Raw genomic sequence first — 24,408 nt, 5'->3', positions numbered from 1 at the left:
CTAAACATGACACGCCACGAAACAACATGACATGACACAACTCAACATGACACACCACACCATGGCATGACACAACTCAACATGACACGACACAGCACGAAACGAAACAACACAACATAACACGACACAACAAGGCACGATACGACACAACATGACACGACACGACATGACACGACACAACATGACACGACACAACACAACATGACACGACACGACACGACACGATATAACACAAGGGCAGAAGACCGGAGTTTCGTTATTTTAATCTCAACATGGCATTTGGAAAACTAACAATATGCACGAGCTGAAATTCAGTATCAACCAGTACTACCATAATCCCATTACATCAGTTACACACACACACACACTCTCTCTCTCTCTCGCTCTCTCTCTCTTTCTCTCTCTCTCTCTCTCTCTCTCTCTCTCTCTCTCTCTCTCTCTCTCTCTCTCTCTCTCTCTCTCTCTCTCTCTCTCTCTCTCTCTCTCTCTCTCTCTCTCCTTTCCACCCTCCTTTCTGAGTTCACATAGCATTTTCACGACATACACGTATGACATTTAACAAAAGCTAAAGATAAAATGCCAAGACAATTTATTCAACCTTAATTATCGTTGTGCTTTAGCATTTGACTAACACATTAATCTGAAATTCGTAAAGAACGAAAACAAAATAATTGTTGAATATATACGTGAGCGGTAATTTTGTTAAACAAAAATAGGGCAGTTTACATATGTTCTGCGCGAACTTAGAATCCGGTTTCATTCTAGAATGGACCGGGTCCAGGTTGGAATTCTAACCCTGCGCAAGTACAGGGGTGCCATTCTAGAATGAAACCCTTGTTGCTGGTCCATTCTAGAATCGGCCGTGCGCAAGGTTGGAATTTGGGTCCAAGTTGGAATAGTCATTTCAGTTAGACTATCACACAGCCAAAGCCACAAATGTGGATTTTCTGTTTGTTTTTGTTTTTTGTGTGTTTGGTTGGGGTTTTTTCTCGGGTTTTTTACACTTTACTCAAAGACATCGTGAATTGGGATTGTGATGTTCTGAAAGTGATTACGATTTTGAGAGACACTCAGCACTGATCGCTACGAACGGAAATTTCCGGACTGACAGTGTTTTGCCGATCTCGCTTGTAACTTTTAATCTTATTCATATACATGGAGTTGGTCTTCTGAATTGTGAAGATATAATGTCAACTTTTTTTTAAACCTGTGACAACAGCTCTATAACTCACTCTGTCCTTCTGTTGGTCTGTCTGTCGGTTAGTCGGTCTGACCGTCTGTCTGTCTGTCCAGTGTCAAAAAAATTGTCAAAAAACCGGACATTTCCGAGAGGGAGACAGCGCTGACATTGCAAGCGGCCGCAACCGGCTCTCATCACAAAAACAACTGCCCTGCAAACAATACCGCCCTGGTAGTCCCCCTTGCTATGGTCTGCCTTTGTTTATTGCGTACTCAGGAGTGTCAACTTTCTTGACATGACATGACATCGCAAGATCGCCAAAGGATTTTTTTCAGGGGTAGACAAATCAGCCCCATTTTATCAAAGGGAAGGTGCAGGTGGAGATAATTCAAGGGAAGACAACTCTGTCTTACCTACAAACATTACGGCCCCCTTTATTCAAGGGTTTCATTCTAGAATGGCACCCCTGTACTTGCGCAGGGTTAGAATTCCAACCTGGACCCGGTCCATTCTAGAATGAAACCGGATTCTAAGTTCGCGCAGAACACATACATCGAGACAGTTGGTGTTCCTCCGATGAACAAAGACTGTCGAGATCTGTGTAAAATGTCCTATTTTGGTCAAAAATACAAATTACAGTTATTTATCGATCGATTTTAGTTAGAAATTCTTTTCTTTTGTTACGATTGAACGCACACAAACTAATCAGGATAGGGTTTTTTTAAACTTGAAAATCCGGGGCAAAATAGTCTTCGTATTCAAAAATCATCTCCCAGTTGGAATAATTTGCTGAAGACGATCTGAAAAACACATACCCTACCACAGACGGTTCCTTCTGGCCTCTCGTCTCCGTTATCTGGGTGTAACTTGCTGCTACATCACCATAGTGTAAAGCGTTCACAAGACATCCTCACTTATAGAAAAGTTCTGGGTGTAACTTGCTGCTACATCACCATAGTGTAAAGCGTTCACAAGACATCCTCACTTATAGAAAAGTTCTGGGTGTAACTTGCTGCTACATCACCATAGTGTAAAGCGTTCACAAGACATACTCACTTATAGAAGAGTTCTGGGTGTAACTTGCTGCTACATCACCATAGTGTAAAGCGTTCACAAGACATCCTCACTTATAGAAAAGTTCTGGGTGTAACTTGCTGCTACATCACCATAGTGTAAAGCGTTCACAAGACATCCTCATTTACGTCCGCACATCACCTGGTTCCGTGCAGTCTGTCCCACAGCTAGGACTTCACTCACACGCAGACATGTAGGCAATGACGACATTTCCTGGCAGGTTTCCTGTTCATGACGTCACTTGTGCAGATCGCTGAGGCGGATGACCTCATAATTTGCTTCTGTCTGCTGTCACAGCCTGTTTTACAGTCAAAAGGCTACATGCACGAGTAAACAATGACGTCAGGCAAAGTCATGATGCGATGAGTATACTTGTTGTGGATTTGCTCACGGAAAGCTAGACACGCACTGACGTCATACAGCCATATACACAATGACCACGACCTACACAGTATCATTCAACATTCACACACGGAGAAAAAGTTGATGACGTTTGTTTGTTTACTCGCCCGTCGTGGACCGTCTGACAGGCAAGAGGTGCAACACGCACCAGTCGGGGATGACGTCATGCTGCCACAGACGAATAAGTATATGACGTCATACTGCCTAAGGCATAGTGATGACGACTTATTCAGCTGCTCTCATCCGTCTCGACCCCTTTCAAAGAGGCTGTGTATACACCAGTTGGCGACTGACGACACCATAAGTATGGAACATCTGATGACGTCATGCCGTCAGTGTCAAGGTGCTAAAGACTTACCCAGTTGCTCTCATTCATCTCAAACAAGAGACCTGATGCCCCTGTAGGCAAAGACGTCTCAACAAAACATGATGGCATGCCGTCAGGGACAATGCGATCAGCTACTCTGGTCATCTCTTATTCGGGTCGCTGACTGACACGTCACTAATTACGCACCAGTAATCGATGACGTCTAACAAAAGCTGATGACGTCATGCTGCCAGAGACACATAATTGATGACGTCATGTTCTGCTGCTCTTGCCGGTCTGGGCCTGTCTGACGGACAGTAGGCTGTAGACAGACCAGTATGCGATGACAAAGACGATGAAGAGTGACGGAAAGACCCAGCGGGAAACCTTGTCCACGCGGCGTGGCTCGGGCCCCGTGTACTTGAACCCTTGTGTGCTGTCCACCGTCACGCCCTGACATACACACACACACACACATATATATCAGTCTGTGTTCCCAGCAAACACACAACGTGAATACGACGTTGCGAAAATGTGAATTTTTCGTGTCATTAGCAACGTTGCGAACTTTACGTGAAATTTACGTTGAGCCAACCAAAAAACGCAACGTAAAACCAACGTTGTGTCATTGTGAGATTTTGGTGTTCTTTCGACGTTGTAATACAACGTAAATTTTACGTGAATTTCACGTTGCATTTTGGTGTCTTACAAATGTTGCGAAGATTACGTGAAATTTACGTGGATCCAACCAAAAAACACAACGTGAAAGCAACGTTGCGTTACAGTTGTGTTTTTTTTGTTGGTACATAACGTAAATTTCACGTGGATTCCACCTTTAAAAGCAACGTAAAATCGACGTTGTATTATTGTGATTTTCTGGTGTTCGAACAACGTTGGTATACTCACGTGATTTTCACGTGAAATTCACGTGATTTAAAAACAAAAGTTAGTTTGATACAACAAACGTTCCTACAACGTAGTTTCAACGTAAACACACAACGTTGGGGTTTGATTGATCGCCAACGTGCCCTCAACGTGAAATCCACAACGTAAATCCTACGTCAGTCATTACCAATTTTTCACCTGCACGGTTTCGTATCGTTTATCAAAGAAATGTGTATATATATATATATATATAAAGCCTTTGAAAATTACGTAAGGTGAACAGATTTTTCAAATACAGGAGATAGATATGTGCGAAACTATTACCGAATAACAAATGACTCAGTCAGACGTTATGAAATTAAGCGCCGATGTACCGCGCAATGTATTTGATTGCTTAATTTGGCGTTCCAAATGCGTCCGGTTACATTTTCTGGCATCATTAATGCATCAACGAGAATTGAAAAGTAATGCTAAAAATATAATTGTGTACGTTTAAAGTTGATCTACTGTGCTCATCAAACCTCTTGTTGTATTTTGTAAATTGGCGAGAGGGGGGCAGAATACATGAACCTAATCTCTGTGATTGTCTATACGTGCGTGTGTGTGTGTGTGTGTGTGTGTGTGTGTGTGTGTGTGTGTGTGTGTGTGTGTGTGTGTGTGTGTGTGTGTGTGTGTGTGTGTGTGTGATTACACGTACGTGTTAGTGTGCGTGTGTGCGTGTGTGTGTGTACACGTGGTAGTGTGTGTGTGTGTGTGTGTGTGTGTGTGTGTGTGTGTGTGTGTGTGTGTGTGTGTGTGTGTGTGACATCAGTTTGTGTATGTGTGTGTGTGTCACATCAGTTTGTGTATGTGTGTTTGTGGGTGGCTGTATGTGTGTGTGTGTGTGTGCGTGCGTGCGTGTGTGTGTGTGAGTGTGTTTGTGTCCCTCGGCGCGTGACAATAGATCTGCCAATAAGTTGAACTAAAACAGGGTTCAAGTGGGAATTACACCTGAAAAAGCAGGAAGGGAGCAGAATACATGTTATGAACTCCGTTATTTATTGTTTGAAATGTTATAACCTGGGAGAAGTCACCCTCGCACCCCGTCCTTAGTTTCTCTTGACCTACCTTTGAAGTATTCTTGAGGACATGACTAGACTACCCGATTGCGCCCATTGCACGGCATAAGAGAGCGCCGTTCCACCCGGCCGATTCCGCTATAGACGTCACGCGTCCAAGGGAGGTAATTTTCGAGCCAGCTGCATTGACTCAGCCAAGAACGCAAACTTTCTTCGATTAAAGGCATTGTAGCATGTCTAAAATCATGGGACTTGTGTTATCAAGCTTTTAAAATCACCAAGTAACTTTTAAGAATAGTTTCAGTTACATGCGAACTCATTCTGCTGAACGGATTTTGAGAGCCAGTACCCATGCAACAGCTTTTAAATACACCTCTTTCCTGTTTTCATGTTCTTTTATGGTTTGCCGATTTTGTTAACATTTTTGCATTCATGATGAAGATTTTATGGTGACTGTACAGAAATGTACGTCCTCTAGTTTCTAACCTTCCAAAAATTGGGGCTGGGGGTCGGGGGAGAGAGAGAGAAAGAGAGAGAGAGAGAGAGAGACAGAGACAGAGACAGAGAGACAGACAGACAGAGACAGACAGACAGACAGACAGACAGAGAGACAGACAGAGACAGAGAGAGAGAGATAGAGAGAGACAGAGAGGGAGACAGAGGGGAGAGAGGGAGACAGAGAGAGTCAGAGAGAGACAGAGAGAGACAACGTCGAAACTTTGTCAATCATTTCGGTTTTTTCACCTGCATTTTTAGTTTCGTAATATTCTATTCAATTAATGTTCGGTCAAACATAGAGGTTCACTAATTGTGTAAGACGAAAAGAGTATAACATAAATGCATATTGTTTCAAGGAATTTGCTGAGTTAAATGGATTTGCGAGTGCGAAACTTTCCCTCCCAAAAAAAGACGCGTTACTAACCGACAGTGTTTTCCGGTGATGGCCACGGTCGACTTTGTGTATCCCAAATTTGGTTTTCAACTTTGATGAACACTTTCAGGACTAAAATATTCATCGTAATCAACTCGAAGGTAAGTTGTTTTCAGTTGTTCCACATGAGACGTTATCACTTATTGTACTCCATGTACACATGCACAGATTACTTGATTGTCGAGACCATAATTGGAATGGAAACGGACCGGCCAAAGATGGCGGGTCTTTCCAATAGTCACAATGTCAGCCCTAACTCAGTTCAAGGGATACACATTCTTTTAGACTCAACTTTTGAGTCAGTATAGCGAAACAATGGGTCACAAGCAGTGGAACACAAAGGAAAAACACGTTTCACATAGACGGACGCAACCTTTAGAAAGCTGTTTAATCAGACTAGCTCAGTGCATGAGACTGAAAGCGAGGGCGGCCATTGTTATCTCAAGTACTTAATTGGGCATTTTACGATCTTGAGAGAGGACGATGTATCCAGACAAGCTGCTTCAAGTTCAAGTGAATCTGCCCAGCGGACAGTGGTATGAAAAGAATTCAGAACTTGACACATTGGCTCATTACATACTTGACTGTCTTTTGTCGACCTGTTCTGTTACTCACTCAAGTAGGCAGCCGAGATACCCTGCCGGTGTCACGATTTCATCTTTCGTCTGTGTACATATTTCCCCCTCGACATATATACTCAAGACTGAAATGTTGTTTCCTGGTAAAATTAAGAAGTGAAATTATTTAAGGACGAAAAGCATGTCAGTTTCTTGCATGTGAAGAAAATTGGTGGTAAAATTTAATAGTCCCTTGAGTAAGAAGGAAACATTTTAGGATGAATCAAATTTCTAAGTTAATTAAAACAAATTGGTTGGACAAATTTGGCCCCATGAATGTAAGGTACACAAGGTCGCTCATCAGTACTATCGAAGGGTGTTTTTTTGTTCAGTGTAGAGTTTATACTAGATCAACGAGGCCGAGAAGCGAAATATCAACACGGCGAAAGATGAAAACGTCACACCGGGGGAGAGAGCGAGACAAAGAGGAGCTATCGGGTGGAGAATGGGGAGGTGATTCGGGGAGGGGGTTGGATTAAAGATGAACGTATCAAATTGTTATTTGTAAGGAGGAGAGAGTGAGACAAAGAGGAGCTATCGGGTGGAGAATGGGGGAGGGAATTCGAGAGGGGGGATTATAATGTGTGTGTGTGTGTGTGTGTGTGTGTGTGTGTGTGTGGGCGGCAGGTTGGGACGGCATTTTATCAACGAACGTACGAAATAACAAAACAAAATAAAGAAAGAACAAACAAACAAAAATTAAAACCTGACACATGCAGGTTTGTGTAGTCATTCGTTAGACTGATTTTAACCTGTCTTAGACGACTACCCATAGTCTTTTCACATTCACTGATTCAATCAATCAATCAATATGAGGCTTATATCGCGCGTATTCCGTGGGTACAGTTCTAAGCGCAGGGATTTATTTATTTATTTTTGTATTTTTACTTTGTGCAATTTATATCGCGCACATATTCAAGGCGCAGGGATTTTTATCTATGCCGTGTGAGATGGAATTTGTTTACAAAATACATCACGCATTCACATCGGCCAGCAGATCGCAGCCATTTCGGCGCATATCCTACTTTTCGCGGCCTATTATTCCAAGTCACACGGGTATTTTGGTGGACATTTTTATCTATGCCAATACAATTTTGCCAGGAAAGACCCTTTTGTCAATCGTGGGATCTTTAACGTGCACACCCCATTCAAGTAATGACACACTCGGACTGTGTGTGTGTGTGTGTGTGTGTGTGTGTGTGTGTGTGTGTGCTACCTGACGGATTTTGATGAACATTGGTTTACATATTCTTGAGAGCGTTTGCTTGTGTGGCTGTTCTCCGATATTTGATAGCGTTATTTGATGTCATATTGTCCCGTTTGTAAAAGTTGAGCCCGCACTGTCAGAGAGAAGAACACATGAATATAATATGTAGAAATCGCAAACCCGGCCAGAAGGCAGACACGGACAAAATGTAGGATGCTGATACATGTAAAATATGTGTCTGATGCGAGTATAGGCTTACTATGTTTACAAAAATTGTGAATAATATCTAGCCGAGATGAATCGCAACCTTTGTACCTCTCCCTTTATTTAAGATTTTTTCCCATTCTTCTTCGTGTTAGTTGGACGGTATTCTTTCTTTTTATATTTAGTCAAGTTTTGACTAAATATTTTAACATCGAGGGGGAATCGAAACGAGGGTATGGTGTATGTGTGTCTGTCTGTGCGTGTGTGTGTGTGTGTGTGTGTGTGTAGAGCGATTCAGACTAAACTACTGGACCGATCTTTATGAAATTTGACATGAGAGTTCCTGGGTATGAAATCCCCGAACGTTTTTTTCATTTTTTTGATAAATGTCTTTGATGACGTCATATCCGGCTTTTCGTGAAAGTTGAGGCGGCACTGTCACGCCCTCATTTTTCAACCAAATTGGTTGAAATTTTGGTCAAGTAATCTTCGACGAAGCCCGGACTTCGGTATTGCATTTCAGCTTGGTGGCTTAAAAATTAATTAATGACTTTGGTCATTAAAAATCTGAAAATTGTAAAAAAAAATAAAAATTTATAAAACGATCCAAATTTACGTTTATCTTATTCTCCATCATTTGCTGATTCCAAAAACATATAAATATGTTATATTCGGATTAAAAACAAGCTCTGAAAATTAAATATATAAAAATTACTATCAAAATTTTTTTTTCGAAATCAATTTAAAAATACTTTCATCTTATTCCTTGTTGGTTCCTGATTCCAAAAACATATAGATATGATATGTTTGGATTAAAAACACGCTCAGAAAGTTAAAACAAAGAGAGGTACAGAAAAGCGTGCTATCCTTCTTAGCGCAACTACTACCCCGCTCTTCTTGTCACTTTCACTGCCTTTGCCATGAGCGGTGGACTGACGATGCTACGAGTATACGGTCTTGCTGAAAAATGGCATTGCGTTCAGTTTCATTCTGTGAGTTCGACAGCTACTTGACTAAATATTGTATTTTCGCCTTACGCGACTTGTTCTTCTTCTACGTGTTCTTTTTTCTTCCAGCCACAACACAGATAGCGTAATAGCGGCTGTTTTATTCATTCTTCTGTCTCGTTCCCTCATATTCGCATGTGATATTATGCCACTCCTTATGAGATTACACCCCCCAAACGTTGTTGCTAGACCTTTGTTGAGGAGAGAAGAGGCGAGGAAAACTGGTATGAAGTACAAGTCAAAAATCGCACCTTGATCTTACCTGACTCATTTACGGCACTTGGCAGTCTTTTGTCGGGCTTTTGTCGATCGCTTGTCCACTTGGATAATAAAACAAGTCGCGTAAGGCGAAAATACAATATTTAGTCAAGTAGCTGTCGAACTCACAGAATGAAACGCAATGCCATTTTACTCGTAGCATCGTCAGGCCACCGCTCATGGCAAAGGCAGTGAAATTGACAAGAAGAGCGGGGTAGTAGTTGCGCTAAGAAGGATAGCACGCTTTTCTGTACCTCTCTTTGTTTTAACTTTCTGAGCGTGTTTTTAATCCAAACATATCATATCTATATGTTTTTGGAATCAGGAACCGACAAGGAATAAGATGAAAGTGTTTTTAAATTGATTTCGACAATTTAATTTTGATAATAATTTTTATATATTTAATTTTCAGAGCTTGTTTTTAATCCGAATATAACATATTTATATGTTTTTGGAATCAGCAAATGATGGAGAATAAGATAAACGTAAATTTGGATCGTTTTAGAAATTTTTATTTTTTTTTACAATTTTCCGATTTTTAATGACCAAAGTCATTAATTAATTTTTAAGCCACCAAGCTGAAATGCAATACCGAACCCCGGGCTTCGTCGAAGATTACTTGACCAAAATTTCAACCAATTTGGTTGAAAAATGAGGGCGTGACAGTGCCGCCTCAACTTTCACGAAAAGCCGGATATGACGTCATCAAAGACATTTATCGAAAAAAGGAAAAAAACGTTCGGGGATATCAATCCCAGGAACTCTCATGTAAAATTTCATAAAGATCGGTCCAGTAGTTTGGTCTGAATCGCTCTACACGCACGCACGCACACACACACACACACACACACATACACCACGACCCTCGTTTCGATTCCCCCTCGATGTTAAAATATTTAGTCAAAACTTGACTAAATATAATTACGGACTTGCTCAGTCCCCCCCTCCCCCCCCCCCCCTCCTCTAAACTTTGCCAAAATGGGTCCTCTTGAGACATCTCGCGTATGAGAACAAAAGAAAACCGAACGGGCAAATCATATGGACAACACATGTTGGATTTCTTCTTAGGGTACGCTCACCAGTAAAAAAAAATGCAGCCAATGTTTTCTCGAAAAGTTGTGTTTGTGTGTGTGTGCGCGTGCGCAGGTTTTTTAATGTACTGTTTCGTTGAGAGGATCGTGGGTAGTGTTTTTCCTCTTTATTTTAAAATGTTCATTACAGACATATAAGACAAAATAAAGAACAAGTCGCGTAAGGCGAAAATACAATATTTAGTCAAGTAGCTGCCATTTTTCAGCAAGACCGTATGCTCGTAGCATCGTCAGTCCACCGCTCATGGCAAAGGCAGTGAAATTGACAAGAAGAGCGGGGTAGTAGTTGCGCTAAGAAGGATAGCACGCTTTTCTGTACCTCTCTTTGTTTTAACTTTCTGAGCGTGTTTTTAATCCAAACATATCATATCTATATGTTTTTGGAATCAGGAACCGACAAGGAATAAGATGAAAGTGTTTTTAAATTGATTTGGACAATTTAATTTTGATAATAATTTTTATATATTTAATTTTCAGAGCTTGTTTTTAATCCGAATATAACATATTTATATGTTTTTGGAATCAGCAAATGATGGAGAATAAGATAAACGTAAATTTGGATCGTTTTATAAATTTTTATTTTTTTTTACAATTTTCCGATTCTTAATGACCAAAGTCATTAATTAATTTTTAAGCCACCAAGCTGAAATGCAATACCGAACCCCGGGCTTCGTCGAAGATTACTTGACCAAAATTTCAACCAATTTGGTTGAAAAATGAGGGCGTGACAGTGCCGCCTCAACTTTCACGAAAAGCCGGATATGACGTCATCAAAGACATTTATCAAAAAAATGAAAAAAACGTATGGGGATTTCATACCCAGGAACTCTCATGTCAAATTTCATAAAGATCGGTCCAGTAGTTTAGTCTGAATCGCTCTACACACACACACAGACACACACACACACACACACACACACATACACCACGACCCTCGTCTCGATTCCCCCCTCTACGTTAAAATATTTAGTCAAAACTTGACTAAATATAAAAAGAGAGAAAAATACAGCAAAAAACAAGTCGCGAAAGGCGAAAATACAACATTTAGTCAAGCTGTCGAACTCACAGAATGTCCATAGAGGGGGAATCGAGACGAGGGTCGTGGTGTATGTGTGTGTGTGTGTGTGTGGTGTGTGTGTGTGTGTGCGTGTGTCTGTGTGTGTATGTGTGTGTCTGTGCGTGTGTGTGTAGAGCGATTCAGACTAAACTACTGGACCGATCTTTATGAAATTTTACATGAGAGTTCCTGGGAATGATATCCCCGGACTTATTTTTCATTTTTTCGATTAATACCTTTGATGACGTTATATCCGGCTTTTTGTACAAGTTGAGGCGGCACTGTCACACCCTCATTTTTCAATCAAATTGATTGAAATTTTGGCAAAGCAATCTTCGACAAAGGCCGGACTTTGGTATTGCATTTCAGCTTGATGGATTAACAACTAATTAATGACTTTGGTCATTAAAAATCGGAAACTTGTAATTAAAATTATTTTTTTATCAAACGATCCAAAAACAATTTCATCTTATTTTTCGTCATTTTCTGATTCCAAAAACGTATACATATGTTATATTTGGATTACAAACAAGCTCTAAACATTAAAAATATAAAAATTATGATTAAAATTAATTTTCCGAAATCGATCTAAAAACAATTTCATCTTATTCCCTGTCGATTCCTGATTCCAAAAACATATACATGTAGATATGATATGTTTGGATTAAAAATACGCTCAGAAAGTTAAAACGAAGAGAGGTAAAGAAAAGCGTGCTGCAACAGAGCGAAACCACTTCCGCGCTAAACAGGGTCGTTAATTTCACCGCCCTTTGTACGAGCGGCGGACTACGGTCATTGGGAAAAAATGCAGTGCGTTCAGTTTCATTTTGTGAGTTCCACAGCTTGACTAAATGTAGTAATTTCTCCTTACGCGACTTGATCTTTTTCCCACACACTTTGAACACGTGCGAGTACCAGCAATAGAAAATTAACAAAACACCTTCCTCCCCCTCTTAGGTGAAATGAAAGCGGACGTTTTCAGCGTGCATTCCCTTGAATTGACTGAATGGTTAATCATGCTTCTGTGATCTTGGGAGTTGTGGTTTTTTTTCTGTGACATTCACAAACATACAAATGACAGAGTCCGACTAAAGGCTTACTGGAATTTACTGTTGAGTAATAAGTGTGTCATCTTAGGACCATGCCAGTGCATGGGGGATATCTTGGATACAGGGCGGACAGGCTTGCAAGCAATATATAACTCTGACTGTTGACCGTCGTTGTAATTTTCCACTTTGTAGTTGTCAAGGTATTTTAACATGTGGGCTTTATATTTTATAAGCGTGTACAAGAGCATTGTTAGTAATAACGCGCGCTATTTTTAGTTAAAAAAGGGATCAACTTGGAATGTGCACCCGACATTCCAATTTGTTTTCCCCTTTCTAATAATGGGTGAATTTGTTTTATTATAACTGAATTGCTTACAACCGAAATACCTACATGCCGAAATAACTGAAATAAAAAAAATAAACAAATAGACGAATAGGGAAATGATACATCTTTCTTTCTTTATTTGGTGTTTAACGTCGTTTTCAACCATTCAAGGTTATATTGCGACGGGAAATGATACATAAATAAGTTCATAAATGAATGAGTTAATAAATGCGTTATGGCGAAATTTAGATAACAAATTAGGAACTTTAACATTAATTTCAAATTAACTAACCAAATAACAAGATCAATAGGTAAAGTGTTTTGTATGGGGGATGTAACAAAATGAGGAACTTGAAAACCACCATGTAGGTGTCCGACATTTGCTGGTGTCTTGTTTGCAATGATTTCAATTTGGTTCCAACATTTTGTTGTCGTCGTCGTCGCTCTTGCTGTCTTTGTTGTAGTTGTTGTTATTTGGAGGTTAAACGGGAAAAGGGGCAGAAATATGTTGGACTATTGAACGATCGTTTTCACACTAGGTGTCGGACTTCAAGTACAACGCGGGGTAAAAGTACTTAATGGAAATCCATGAGCTATGAGTTTAATAGATAATCGTTATTTCGAGCAATTTCCATGTCTGAACATCCCACGGATATATCCGCGTGCCACCCATCATTTCCTTTTACACGACAAAGTCGTGTCGTAACAATTCCCTTCCACCCTCCCCCTACCCCTCCCTATACACTTGATAGTCCTCAACTTCGACCTACGGCGATAGGGGGATAATTGAGACAGCAAATTATTGTGTTTGTAGCTTTCCAGGTTACTGAAAGACTTTGATTTTGATCACAAGTTTTGGAAACTGTGAGCCCTTTCATCCTCAGGGAGACACCGCTCCTGTGTACAACGTGGGATTTAGAGCGGGTCAAAGTTGAATCAAACTTGCCACATTCATTTCTTGCCTCATGATTAGCATGCATCGTTCACTGCTTATTGTTGTTGTTGTTTAGAAATCAGTGCGCGCGCGCGCAAGTTTGTATGAATGTGTTCGTGCGTGAGTGTGTGAGTGTGAGTGTGTGTGGTGTCGGTGTGTGTGTGTGTGTGGTGTCAGTGTGTGTGTGTGTGGTGTGCCAGTGTGTTTGTTTGAGTTCGTGCCTGTGTGTGTGTTTGTGTGTGTGTGTGTGTGTGTGTGTGTGTGTGTCATAGTGTCAGTTATTCTTTCTTTTGTCCCAAATCCTTGCTTTCCAGAAACCTGTGATGTCACTCAAAGAAAATTTCTTCCAAAACTTGGTTGTCCAACTTTTGTCCGAGAGATGAGGTCGGAACGGTGGTATGAGAAGAATTCAGAACTTTACACCTTGATGTCATCTGACTGATTGGCTAATTACACACTTGACTGTCTTTTGTCGACCTGGATCATAAAATTGCCGACCATGTTGATTTACCCACCCCCTTATGAACGTGAGTCTACTTGAGACATCAGCGTAGCCAACACACACCAAACCCAAAGTCGGACCATAACAAGTTTTCATTATTTTATGCCTGTCACCCCACTCTTTTACCCCCCCCCTCCGCCCCCACCGCTTACCCCTTCTCAGTTCACAGTTAATTGTCTGCAGCCTCAACCCCCCGTGGGTAATAAATCACTCGATCGACTATCGTCGCCTGCTTCTGATGACCGCTCTAAATAATTTGTCAGATAGCAGTGTGCAAAAGACACGGTTGAGTGTACATGTATTACCTTTCCTATATGCTTAGGACACGTGCCTTTTCAAGTCATTGTCAATTACAAAATGTAGGTCTTACAACACAGCCACTGATTTTCAGGTGACGGTATCAATGCCGGGTCCCTGCTCTGCGAAAAAAAAAGTGTTTGCATTAATCGGAAGAAACATACTGCATAAGCGTAATTTATGCAGAGGTATGATGTTCTTAAGTTGTGAGATTTTTTAATGATCAGTGCTTACTAAATTCATTGATTAGATTGATTTTATATAATGAAGTTAGAATTCTGCTGCTCTGATTAGTGAAATATTCAAAAATGCTATCATGCTATTTTGGCACCGTCATGGCTTTGTAGACTTATAATATATCTGCGTAATTGATTTCAGCTCTTAGAAATCAAAAGTATAAAAAATTGTATTGTGTCTCCTCTTGTCGTTAAATAATCACAACAACTGTAAAACAAATTTGCTTTGATAAAGCTCCCGTTTTTCTCTCAGAATTTTGCTCATTTTTGTTTTGTTCACATGCCCCAGACACAAAAACTACAAAACGATTCATAAAAGTTCCGTTCCATGCATTCTGTCTCCTCTCAATCTAAGATCCCCCTTCCGCCCCCCCCCCCCCAATAGACCCTCCCCCCAAAGTTTTCCGCTAGCCTCTTCGACTTTTCCCAACGAAGCGTACAGGAGCGGGACAATCAGGAGCCTTTGCAATTTTATGACCCGTCTGAAAGAAGTGATTGACTGGACACTGTCAAGTGCTCTTAAAGAAGCGATCAGATACGTGAGAATCACAGTGTGACATTTGACAAGAGGTTGACGGAAGTCTGGCAACCAGATGTTAGAGGGAAAAAATAACTCACTGAAAAAGTGAGATCGCACGTGTCGGACAGATGAAGGTTAGAAAACAAGTCGCGTAAGGCGAAAATACAACATTTAGTCAAGCTCAGTCGAACTCACAGAATGAAACTGAACGCACTGCATTTTTTCACAATGACCGTAGTCCGCCGCTTGTGCAAAACGGAGTGAAACTGACGAGCCTGTTCAGCGCTGTAGTGGTTTCGCTGTGCTGCATAGCACGCTTTTCTGTACCTCTCTTCGTTTTAACTTTCTGAGCGTGTTTTTAATTCAAACATATCATATCTATACGTTTTTGGAATCAGGAAACAAAGTTTGATTGTAATGATTGCTTCCATTTTCTGTGCACCTTCCACCTCTACAACATGCATACACTTGATAGTCTTCAACTTCGACCTACGGCGATCGGTGGATAATTGAGACAGTACTAGCTCCGAGGAGCTTTCCAGGTTACCGAAAGACTTTGATTTTGATAACAATGTTGAAAAGACTGTGAGCCCTTTTAGCCTCAAGGAGAGAGACGGACACCGGCCCCTATAATGGGCTTTAATTGGAGCGTGTCAAAGTTCATTGCATCCTGATCAGCATATGAAACGTTTATCGCTTATTGTAGTTTTTGTATAACTCATAGTAGTGGGAATAAGGTGACGCGCTAGTGTGAGTTTGTGTGTGAGTGTGTGTGATTCGTATATGTATATATATATATAGCAGTAACGGATGTTATTTGTGTTTGGACAATTACAAACATTTAATTCTTGTACACAGATTAAAGACAGTTTCCCTTCCAGGTCAAATGTCTTAATGATGCAAATACAAATAAAATACCCCCAAACTGTTCTGAAACGATCAATTTTCGTTTGAAATACTTCATTTCTTATGGAAGGAATACACACTGGCACACAGTCTTTTGTTGTCTTGGCTTGCGGCCTAAATCTGACACAACAAGGCTCGAAGAAGGGACATAATGCTTCATTTCATATATTAAAAAGAAATACATGTAGTGTCAACACTCAGTTGGCAGTAGGCCAGAGACATAGTAGGCAGTGGAAAGTTACTAAAAAGTGACCTAAGTTGAAAAGATGTGTATTTCTACTCCAGACATTATGGAGGCTCTGGTGTCACTAATATCAATGTGCTGTCTTTGCTTTGTTTAGCGACCAGCATCAAAGAGGCGCATAGAGGACTGCCTGGGAGAAGAGGACCACCAGGACAAAGAATGAAATCGATTGAATATGCTGTGCTGTTGCCCTGCAAAGCTGCGTGCATTTTTAGTTTCTCCGCAACATAATATGCATGTTTTTGTTATGAAATAAAATTGTTGATCGTATCTTGAGTTTATGGTGTTACATGTAATAGTCCTTATGATCTGTGACTGAGTGTGAAAGTTGGTGTGTGTGCGTGTATACATTTACCAAAACCTACATTCACTCTCAACGTTGCATTCACGTCGAAATCAAACCAAACCACAACCACAACCAAAAATTCACGTTGTGTCGACGTGTAATTCACGTCAATTTTATCAGGAAAAATGCACCAAAACACAACTTTTACGTTGTGTCAACGTAGAATTCACGTAATTTTTGATCTAAATTTTGACCTAAAATTTACGTTCCATTCACGTGGACATTACGTAAAAATGCAACGCAATTTCAACCAAACCACAACCACAACCAAAAATTCACGTTGTGACAACGTAAAATTCACGTAATGTTTTTACGAACAATCCACTTCCACCAATAATTCACGTTGCATTCACGTTGGTGTCACGTAAAATGCAACGTTGTTTTCCAACGTTATTCCCACGTGATTTCGTCCATACAAATCTACGTAAAAAAACGTTGAAACGCAACGTAAACCCAACGTAACCCAACGTGAATATAACGTGAATACAACGTAAAATTGTTTGCTGGGTTACTCTGACACACACACATATATATCAGTCTGTGTTACTCTGACACACACACACATATATCAGTCTCTGTTACTCTGACACACACACACATATATCAGTCTCTGTTACTCTGACACACACACACATATATCAGTCTCTATTACTCTGACACACACACACATATATCAGTCTGTATTACTCTGACACACACACACATATATCAGTCTGTGTTACTCTGACACACACACACACATCAGTCTTTATTCCCCCCTCTGCTTCTTTACCTCTGTAAACTTGTAGAGCTAGTTATTTTTCGATAATGACCCAGCAACCAAACAAATAACGAGCCAGCAACAGCCTGAATCCTCGATAGTGCAATGGGTTGAGAAGCTGTTCTGTTTCGGTACTACTTTTGTGACTGAAAAGTTCCGAACGCTCTATACGTTCGAAGTATACATCTCTGGAGCAAACAATACAAACATACCGCATTTAAATTAACAACTACAGGCCTGAACACATGAATCTCCATATAAAATCCATGAGTTCGGTTGTTTTCTGAATCTAGATCTGCTGTGCACAAACCGTTCATCACAAGCAAATTCCCAAGGCAAGTAACTCATACTCTGGCGACAAGAGTAGTTCCCCTTCTTTTAACGCAGTTTCTTCGACAACACTGACTGCAATCCGACAGTCAGTTTTCAACAATATTTCATTTTATAAACAGATCACACGCAACCAAATGCACACATCTCATCAATTTAAACAACATAAAGCGGTTTCATACACTATTTTCCCCAGAAATCTGAACTTCATACAGTAATTAACGTTGGAACACGGGTGCAAAAGTTCGTCTGCTAGTCCCATTTGACGAAAGAACATTTACTAAGCGATACTAAAACATAAACAGAACACACAATATCTGCCTTTACCGCCACAGCAGAATAACAGCATATCTGTGTACTGGATTTTAGTCCAAAACAGGGAAACTGAAAAGAAGTGTTAACAGAATGGAATGATTTGCACGGAACTATACAACCGCGCATTAATCGATCGCCTGCGCAGGTTGACTGGTTGAGTGATTCGGATTCGATCAAACTTTCGCACAAAAACTCCTGGTTTTTTGGAATAACTGAAGAAAGGAGGAATAAAGAGGTTACACACCTCGTCTCAGTGATTATTAAAAATAATGGTCTCAGTTCGCGGTCATGAAAAAGCTCGCTGAAGCTCGCATTTTTCATGATCCGCTAACTTCGACCATTATTTTTAATAATCACTGAGACTCGGCATGTAACCTCTACGTATTACTCTGGCACACACACACATATATATCACTCTGTGTTACTCTCACACACACACACATACATATATCAGTCTGTGTTACTATGACACACACACACACACATATCAATCTGTGTTACTCTGACACACACACGTCTGTGTAACTCTGACACACACACACATATATCAGTCTGTGTTACTCTGACACACATATATCAGTCTGTGTTACTCTGACACACACACACACATACATATATCAGTCTGTGTTACTCTGACACACACACACACACACGCACCTAAAGTGTGGATGGTTACCTAAGAGGCGGCACTGGGTGTAGTGCCTTTCTAGTGCACTTGCACTACAACAGCACTGGGTGCAGTACTCGCTCCGGCATCGAAGAATTTTGCACTAAAAAATGCACAAAATTTGACCTATTTCGTCGCCTATAGAGGACGGAAAGAATATCATTTTGAACATTGTTATGACATTCTTTCCGTCAAAAAAGTCAATTTAACGGTGTTAAATGAAGCGACCATCCACACAATTAGGTTGCCATCCAGAGTTTAGGTTGCCATCCACGTGTGGATGGTTGCCTTATGGTGATTTAGGCAACCAAACCTGTGGAAACGGGGGTACACACACACACACACACACACACACACACACACACACACACACACACACACACACACACACACACACATATCAGTCTGTATTACTCTGGCACACACATATATCAGTCTGTGTTACTCTGACACACACACATACATCTGTCAGTCTTTCCTTCACGATTTGAGAAGCAGCTTGATATGATTAGTTGGGTCGGACAGTCATTTAATGTATCTCTGCTTGAACAGTAAGATATTGTTTTTACGAATCAAAAAGCAAGGAAGCTCATTTAGGGAACGTCCAATTAAATTTAAAGACATAATTTAACTTCCTATCGGCATTTAAAGTGGACGAACTAGATACACACCAGATACAGAGATACACACCAGATACAGAGATACACACCAGATACAGAGATACACACCAGATACAGAGATACACACTAGACTAAGGCCAGGGAAATAATGATACAATAAGCTTAGTTCTGATTGGTTAATCGCTGTCAGGATTACAAAAGGGTGAACGCGATTGGCTAATGGACATAGAGCGCTAAACCATGCAAACTCGTTTTGAGGCTTGCAAGGCAAACCTGAAAACCAAAAGTCCCTGGACTTGCTTCCATTTGCCGATTTTTATCCTTCGATAAAAATTTTTTTAGTGGACTTACTTCTTCAAAAAGTCCATAAATATTGATCGCACATCTTAGAAATCTTGACACAAGATGCGCCTTTTTCCCCTCTGCATTATGATATAAAAATCTCATTTTTACCAAATTTGGACTTACTGCCTTCTGCCAATACACGGCAGAATAGTAGTGACCCCTTATCTCTGGATGTTGCTTCTACTCAGATGGCAGGCAGCAAAATGAACATGTCACAGGTTTAAGTGTTAGTGAATGTTTCTTCTTTTTTTAAATTTTTTTTATCTATAATGAAACGGTGCAAACACTTTCGACTTTTGAGCGTTGACAGTTGCTCTGTTTGGGATGTGGTAGCATGACGGTGAAGACAACATACGTACGTCCTTGGCCTGCAAATCCGTGACCTGGGCGGCCTGCGCGCGCCGCCGGAAGCCCTTCTCCAGGGCGAGGAAGAGGTTCTTCCGTCTGCTGAGCACGTTGACGTAGGCAAACTCCAGCAGCGCCGCGAACACGAAGCTCATGCAGGTCGCCATCCACACGTCGATAGCCTGGGGGACAAGTGTTACATAAACTACCATCAGAAGTGGATTAAACTAGAAGTTGGAACCACCATTACATCCAGTCGACGCGCGTTGATACAACCAATTTGACCGACATTATGTTGTAGTCCGGCTCCGAAATGCATTGACTAATCGCCGAAAGACTCTGACGTCATTTCTCAAAAGGATTTCCCTGCCCAAAATTCAATATTTTTGATGACATACAAAGGATTTATTTCGGGACGACGACGCCCTATGGTGGTTTATTATATAAAGGGAAGCACGCGGTTAAAAACGGGCGTCGACAGAGCCTATGAAAGGGGATACTAACTTGTAGTTATCCTACATACGTGAAAGAGACCACTCATTACATAACAATATCGTTCAAACCACCCGTGTGTATAACATGTTAATGAGGTCATGTCAAGCTACATGGGCCTGTTTTTCCACTGCTTATGATGCCAAAGTCACCGAGACAAACGTCATTATGGACAAAAATGTGCGCACGTGAATTCCCCTGATAATTTGTTAGAACTAGCACGTCACGCTACACTTTCCAGAGTGACGTTTCTTTGCATTGACGTGGGAGATTGCACGAGGCTATGGAAGAGATCGAGGTTCCAAAAGAAGCGTCTTCTCGACTGAGGGACGTTTTGAGTAAAATACACGTAAGTACAGTATGTAGGATAAACAGAATACTACATGGCTTGCTGTGTCGTACCAGATTTACACGATGTTTTTTAAAAATATTGAACTGAGAGCGAAAGCGAGCTGTTTAATATTTTAAAAACCAACTAGTGTAAATCTGGTACGACACAGCAAGCCATGTAGTATTCTCTATTTATTATTCGCTTGTGCTACCATCTAAAACCTGTTGGACAATTGTTGCATACAAAACTATCTGTAGCCTGTGGGGGAACTGTTGCACGCAATACCATCTATAGCCTGGGGGACAATTGTTGTGTACAACGCAGTATATATATAGCCTGTGGGACACTTTTTGTGTAAACTACAAATGTACTATTTCGCACAGTACCGAATGAACCCCGTGGAACTGACGTCACATACTGAGAGAAGAGTAGGACACGTGATATAAGCGTTCGCTTGAGTTCGTGTCTCTAATGTTTCTCGTTTTATTATGTATCATGTTTAATTGAATAAAACCTTGTTTAATGCAGACATTCTCATGTTTTTATTTCTCTCAGACTCATGTGCTGTCATAGTTTTCCAGAAACATGATGATTTTAGCATGTTTGATACAAATCTGGTAATTTTGCAACTTTCTTTAGTGTCATTGAAGTCCGTGTTATGTCAAAGAAGAATGAACATGTAATCCCCTCAGTGGGACGGCGAACCTCACGCGGCGCTACATCGGGTCATTTGCCCTTTGACAAGTGGGTTACACAGAGCAACTTGAATACATGACAGTGGTACCTGGAGTGAGAGGACTCCCTATGTACCAGCCTAAAGCCTCCACATGTTCTCGAGGTTCAGGTCAGAACAGTGGCTACACCAAGAGGCATCAAATAGTGCCCTTTACTGGGAGAGTACTCTTATCAAAGGGGTCTTATGTTGCATGTACCAACGTATTCCAGTGGATCGCCGCACGTGCTTGCTTACAACTTTTGGTCTTTTCATCTGGAAAACCATGCCATGAACATAATATTATACTCCAAGAAACACACACACACACCTTGACATAGAGAGACCCTGGGCAGGACGGACTGCACGGTGGAGCTCTGTCACACACACACACACACACACACACACACACACACACACACACACACAAACACACACACACGCAAACACACACACACACACACACACACACACACACACACACACACGTACCTAAAGTGTGGATGGTTACCTAAGAGGCGGCACTGGGTGTAGTGCCTTTCTAGTGCACTTGCACCACAACAGCACTGGGTGCAGTACTCGCTCCGGCATCGAAGAATTTTGCACTAAAAAATGCACAAAATTTGACTTATTTCGTCGCCTATAGAGGACGGAAAGAATGTCATTTTGAACATTGTTATGACATTCTTTCCGTCAAAAAAGTCAATTTAACGGTGTTAAATGAAGCGACCATCCACACAATTAGGTTGTCATCCAGAGTTTAGGTTGCCATCCACGTGTGGATGGTTGCCTTATGGTGATTTAGGCAACCAAACCTGTGGAAACGGGGGTACACACACACACACACACACACACACACACACACACACACACACACACACACACACACACACCTTGACATAGGACACCCTGGGCAGGACGGACTGCACGGTGGAGCTCTGTGTTGCCATGGTGAGGATGGACATGACGCCAATGGTGATGCGGGCCGGCACCGCGCCGCCGTCAATCCAGAACGACACCCACGACAGGATGACGACCAGCACCGTGGGCAGGTACACGTGCACCAAGAAGTAGCCTAGGTGGCGCTGCAAGCGGAACGTCGCCTTCACGCAGGCAAAGTGGGCTGTGGGCGGAAAAATCAGTTATAGCTTAAAAAAATTATCTGAATAAGGAGTACGGCTGCATGCATGGGGGGATGATGACGTTACAATCTCCAAAGGTTTTGAGACCTAGTGAAAGACTAGAGTTGGACCTGGCCTCAGTTCATTCCCTTGACCAGGGAGGTGTGCGACTGTTGGAACTGGTCTCGAATAGTCCTACCGTACCTCAGCTCAATAGACCAATTCCGGACATACATCTGTCGGGTTTGTGTGGGTTCTGGAAGTGGTTTTCCTCGCTTTTCCATTGACACACTGAGGCAAGCTACACGTGACACTGGGCGAGAGTAGGGACGAGAGTGGACACCTAGCTGTGATTGTCGGATTTGTGTGGGTTCTGGAAGTGGTTTTTCTCGCTTTTCCATAGACACACTGTGGCAAGCTACACGTGACACTGGGCGAGAGTAGGGACGAGAGTGGACACCTAGCTGTGATTGTCGGATTTGTGTGGGTTCTGGAAGTGGTTTTCCTCGCTTATCCATAGACACACTGTGGCAAGCTACACGTGACACTGGGCGAGAGTAGGGACGAGAGTGGACACCTAGCTGTGATTGTCGGATTTGTGTGGGTTCTGGAAGTGGTTTTCCTCGCTTTTCCATAGACACACTGAGGCAAGCTACACGTGACACTGGGCGAGAGTAGGGACGAGAGTGGACACCTAGCTGTGATTGTCGGGTTTGGGTGGGTTCTGGAAGTGGTTTTCCTCGCTTTTCCATAGACACACTGAGGCAAGCTACACGTGACACTGGGCGAGAGTTGGGACGAGAGTGGACACCTAGCTGTGATTGTCGGATTTGTGTGGGTTCTGGAAGTGGTTTTCCTCGCTTTTCCATAGACACACTGAGGCAAGCTACACGTGACACAGGGCGAGAGTAGGGACGAGAGTGGACACCTAGCTGTGATTGTCGGATTTGTGTGGGTTCTGGAAGTGGTTTTCCTCGCTTTTCCATAGACACACTGAGGCAAGCTACACGTGACACTGGGCGAGAGTAGGGACGAGAGTGGACACCTAGCTGTGATTGCCCTCCATGTTTTGTGCGGTGTCCAAGGGTTGTGCTACACTGAGGACCGTCCACTCTGTCACGTAGGCCTTGAAGAGGTGTGTGCGCTGACCGTCGCGGTCTTGCTAACACCGTGCACTGAAGGACGGGTTTCACAGCGTGTCATGGTGTGCTGGAATAAAGCCGAGAGTGAACATGATATTTCAGTGCTGCGGGAAGTTAGTATCTGATTTTGTTAACATAACATTCTTTCAGAGTGTTACAATAAATCCGTTTATGTCTCGTTAATCAAAGAAGCCTTTCTCTAGTGCTCAGGAAACTTTTTTATTATTTTTTTTAAATAAAAAAAAAATCTTTTTAAGGAGATTAGACTTTTTGTTTGGTCCCATCAGCGGGTACTATGTCAGGAAACTTACCATAACAGCGCCACATAACTGTGAAAATGGCTAGTCGGTGATTCTCAGTCCCTGCTAAATTCATCAGTGACAGCAATAACACCCTCGCGACTGCTCAACAATAATGCAAGATTATGTACTACGTTCGGCACCAAACGCTGGAAACAAATCAATATAAGTTCGCAAAATAAACCCACAAAGACGAGCTAGGGGTAGAAGAATTAGGACAATAGCTGACATTACATCTCGTCTGGAATGTTTCCACTGAGTTGTCGCCCCTTTCAAGTGAGCCTCCGTGGGA

General features: G+C 41.7%; 1 protein-coding gene across 2 annotated transcripts in view; it reads right to left on the bottom strand.

Moving 5' to 3' along the window:
* Positions 1-572: 572 nt before the first annotated feature.
* The window catches only part of LOC138969519 (glycine receptor subunit alpha-2-like), a 57,646-nt gene continuing 33,810 nt past the window's right edge, over positions 573-24,408 (bottom strand). For both annotated transcript variants that reach the window (XM_070342337.1, XM_070342336.1), the window contains exons 8-10: positions 22,448-22,677; positions 20,034-20,201; positions 573-3,416 (exon numbers count right to left, since the gene is read on the bottom strand). In XM_070342337.1, coding sequence (XP_070198438.1) covers positions 3,237-3,416; positions 20,034-20,201; positions 22,448-22,677 — 578 coding nt within the window. In that variant the 3' untranslated portion in view covers positions 573-3,236. The remainder of the gene's footprint in view (positions 3,417-20,033; positions 20,202-22,447; positions 22,678-24,408) is intronic.

Source organism: Littorina saxatilis, linkage group LG6 (assembly GCF_037325665.1).
Source record: "Littorina saxatilis isolate snail1 linkage group LG6, US_GU_Lsax_2.0, whole genome shotgun sequence".
Classification (NCBI taxonomy): domain Eukaryota; kingdom Metazoa; phylum Mollusca; class Gastropoda; order Littorinimorpha; family Littorinidae; genus Littorina; species Littorina saxatilis.
This window is presented reverse-complemented; position numbering and strand designations above follow the sequence as displayed.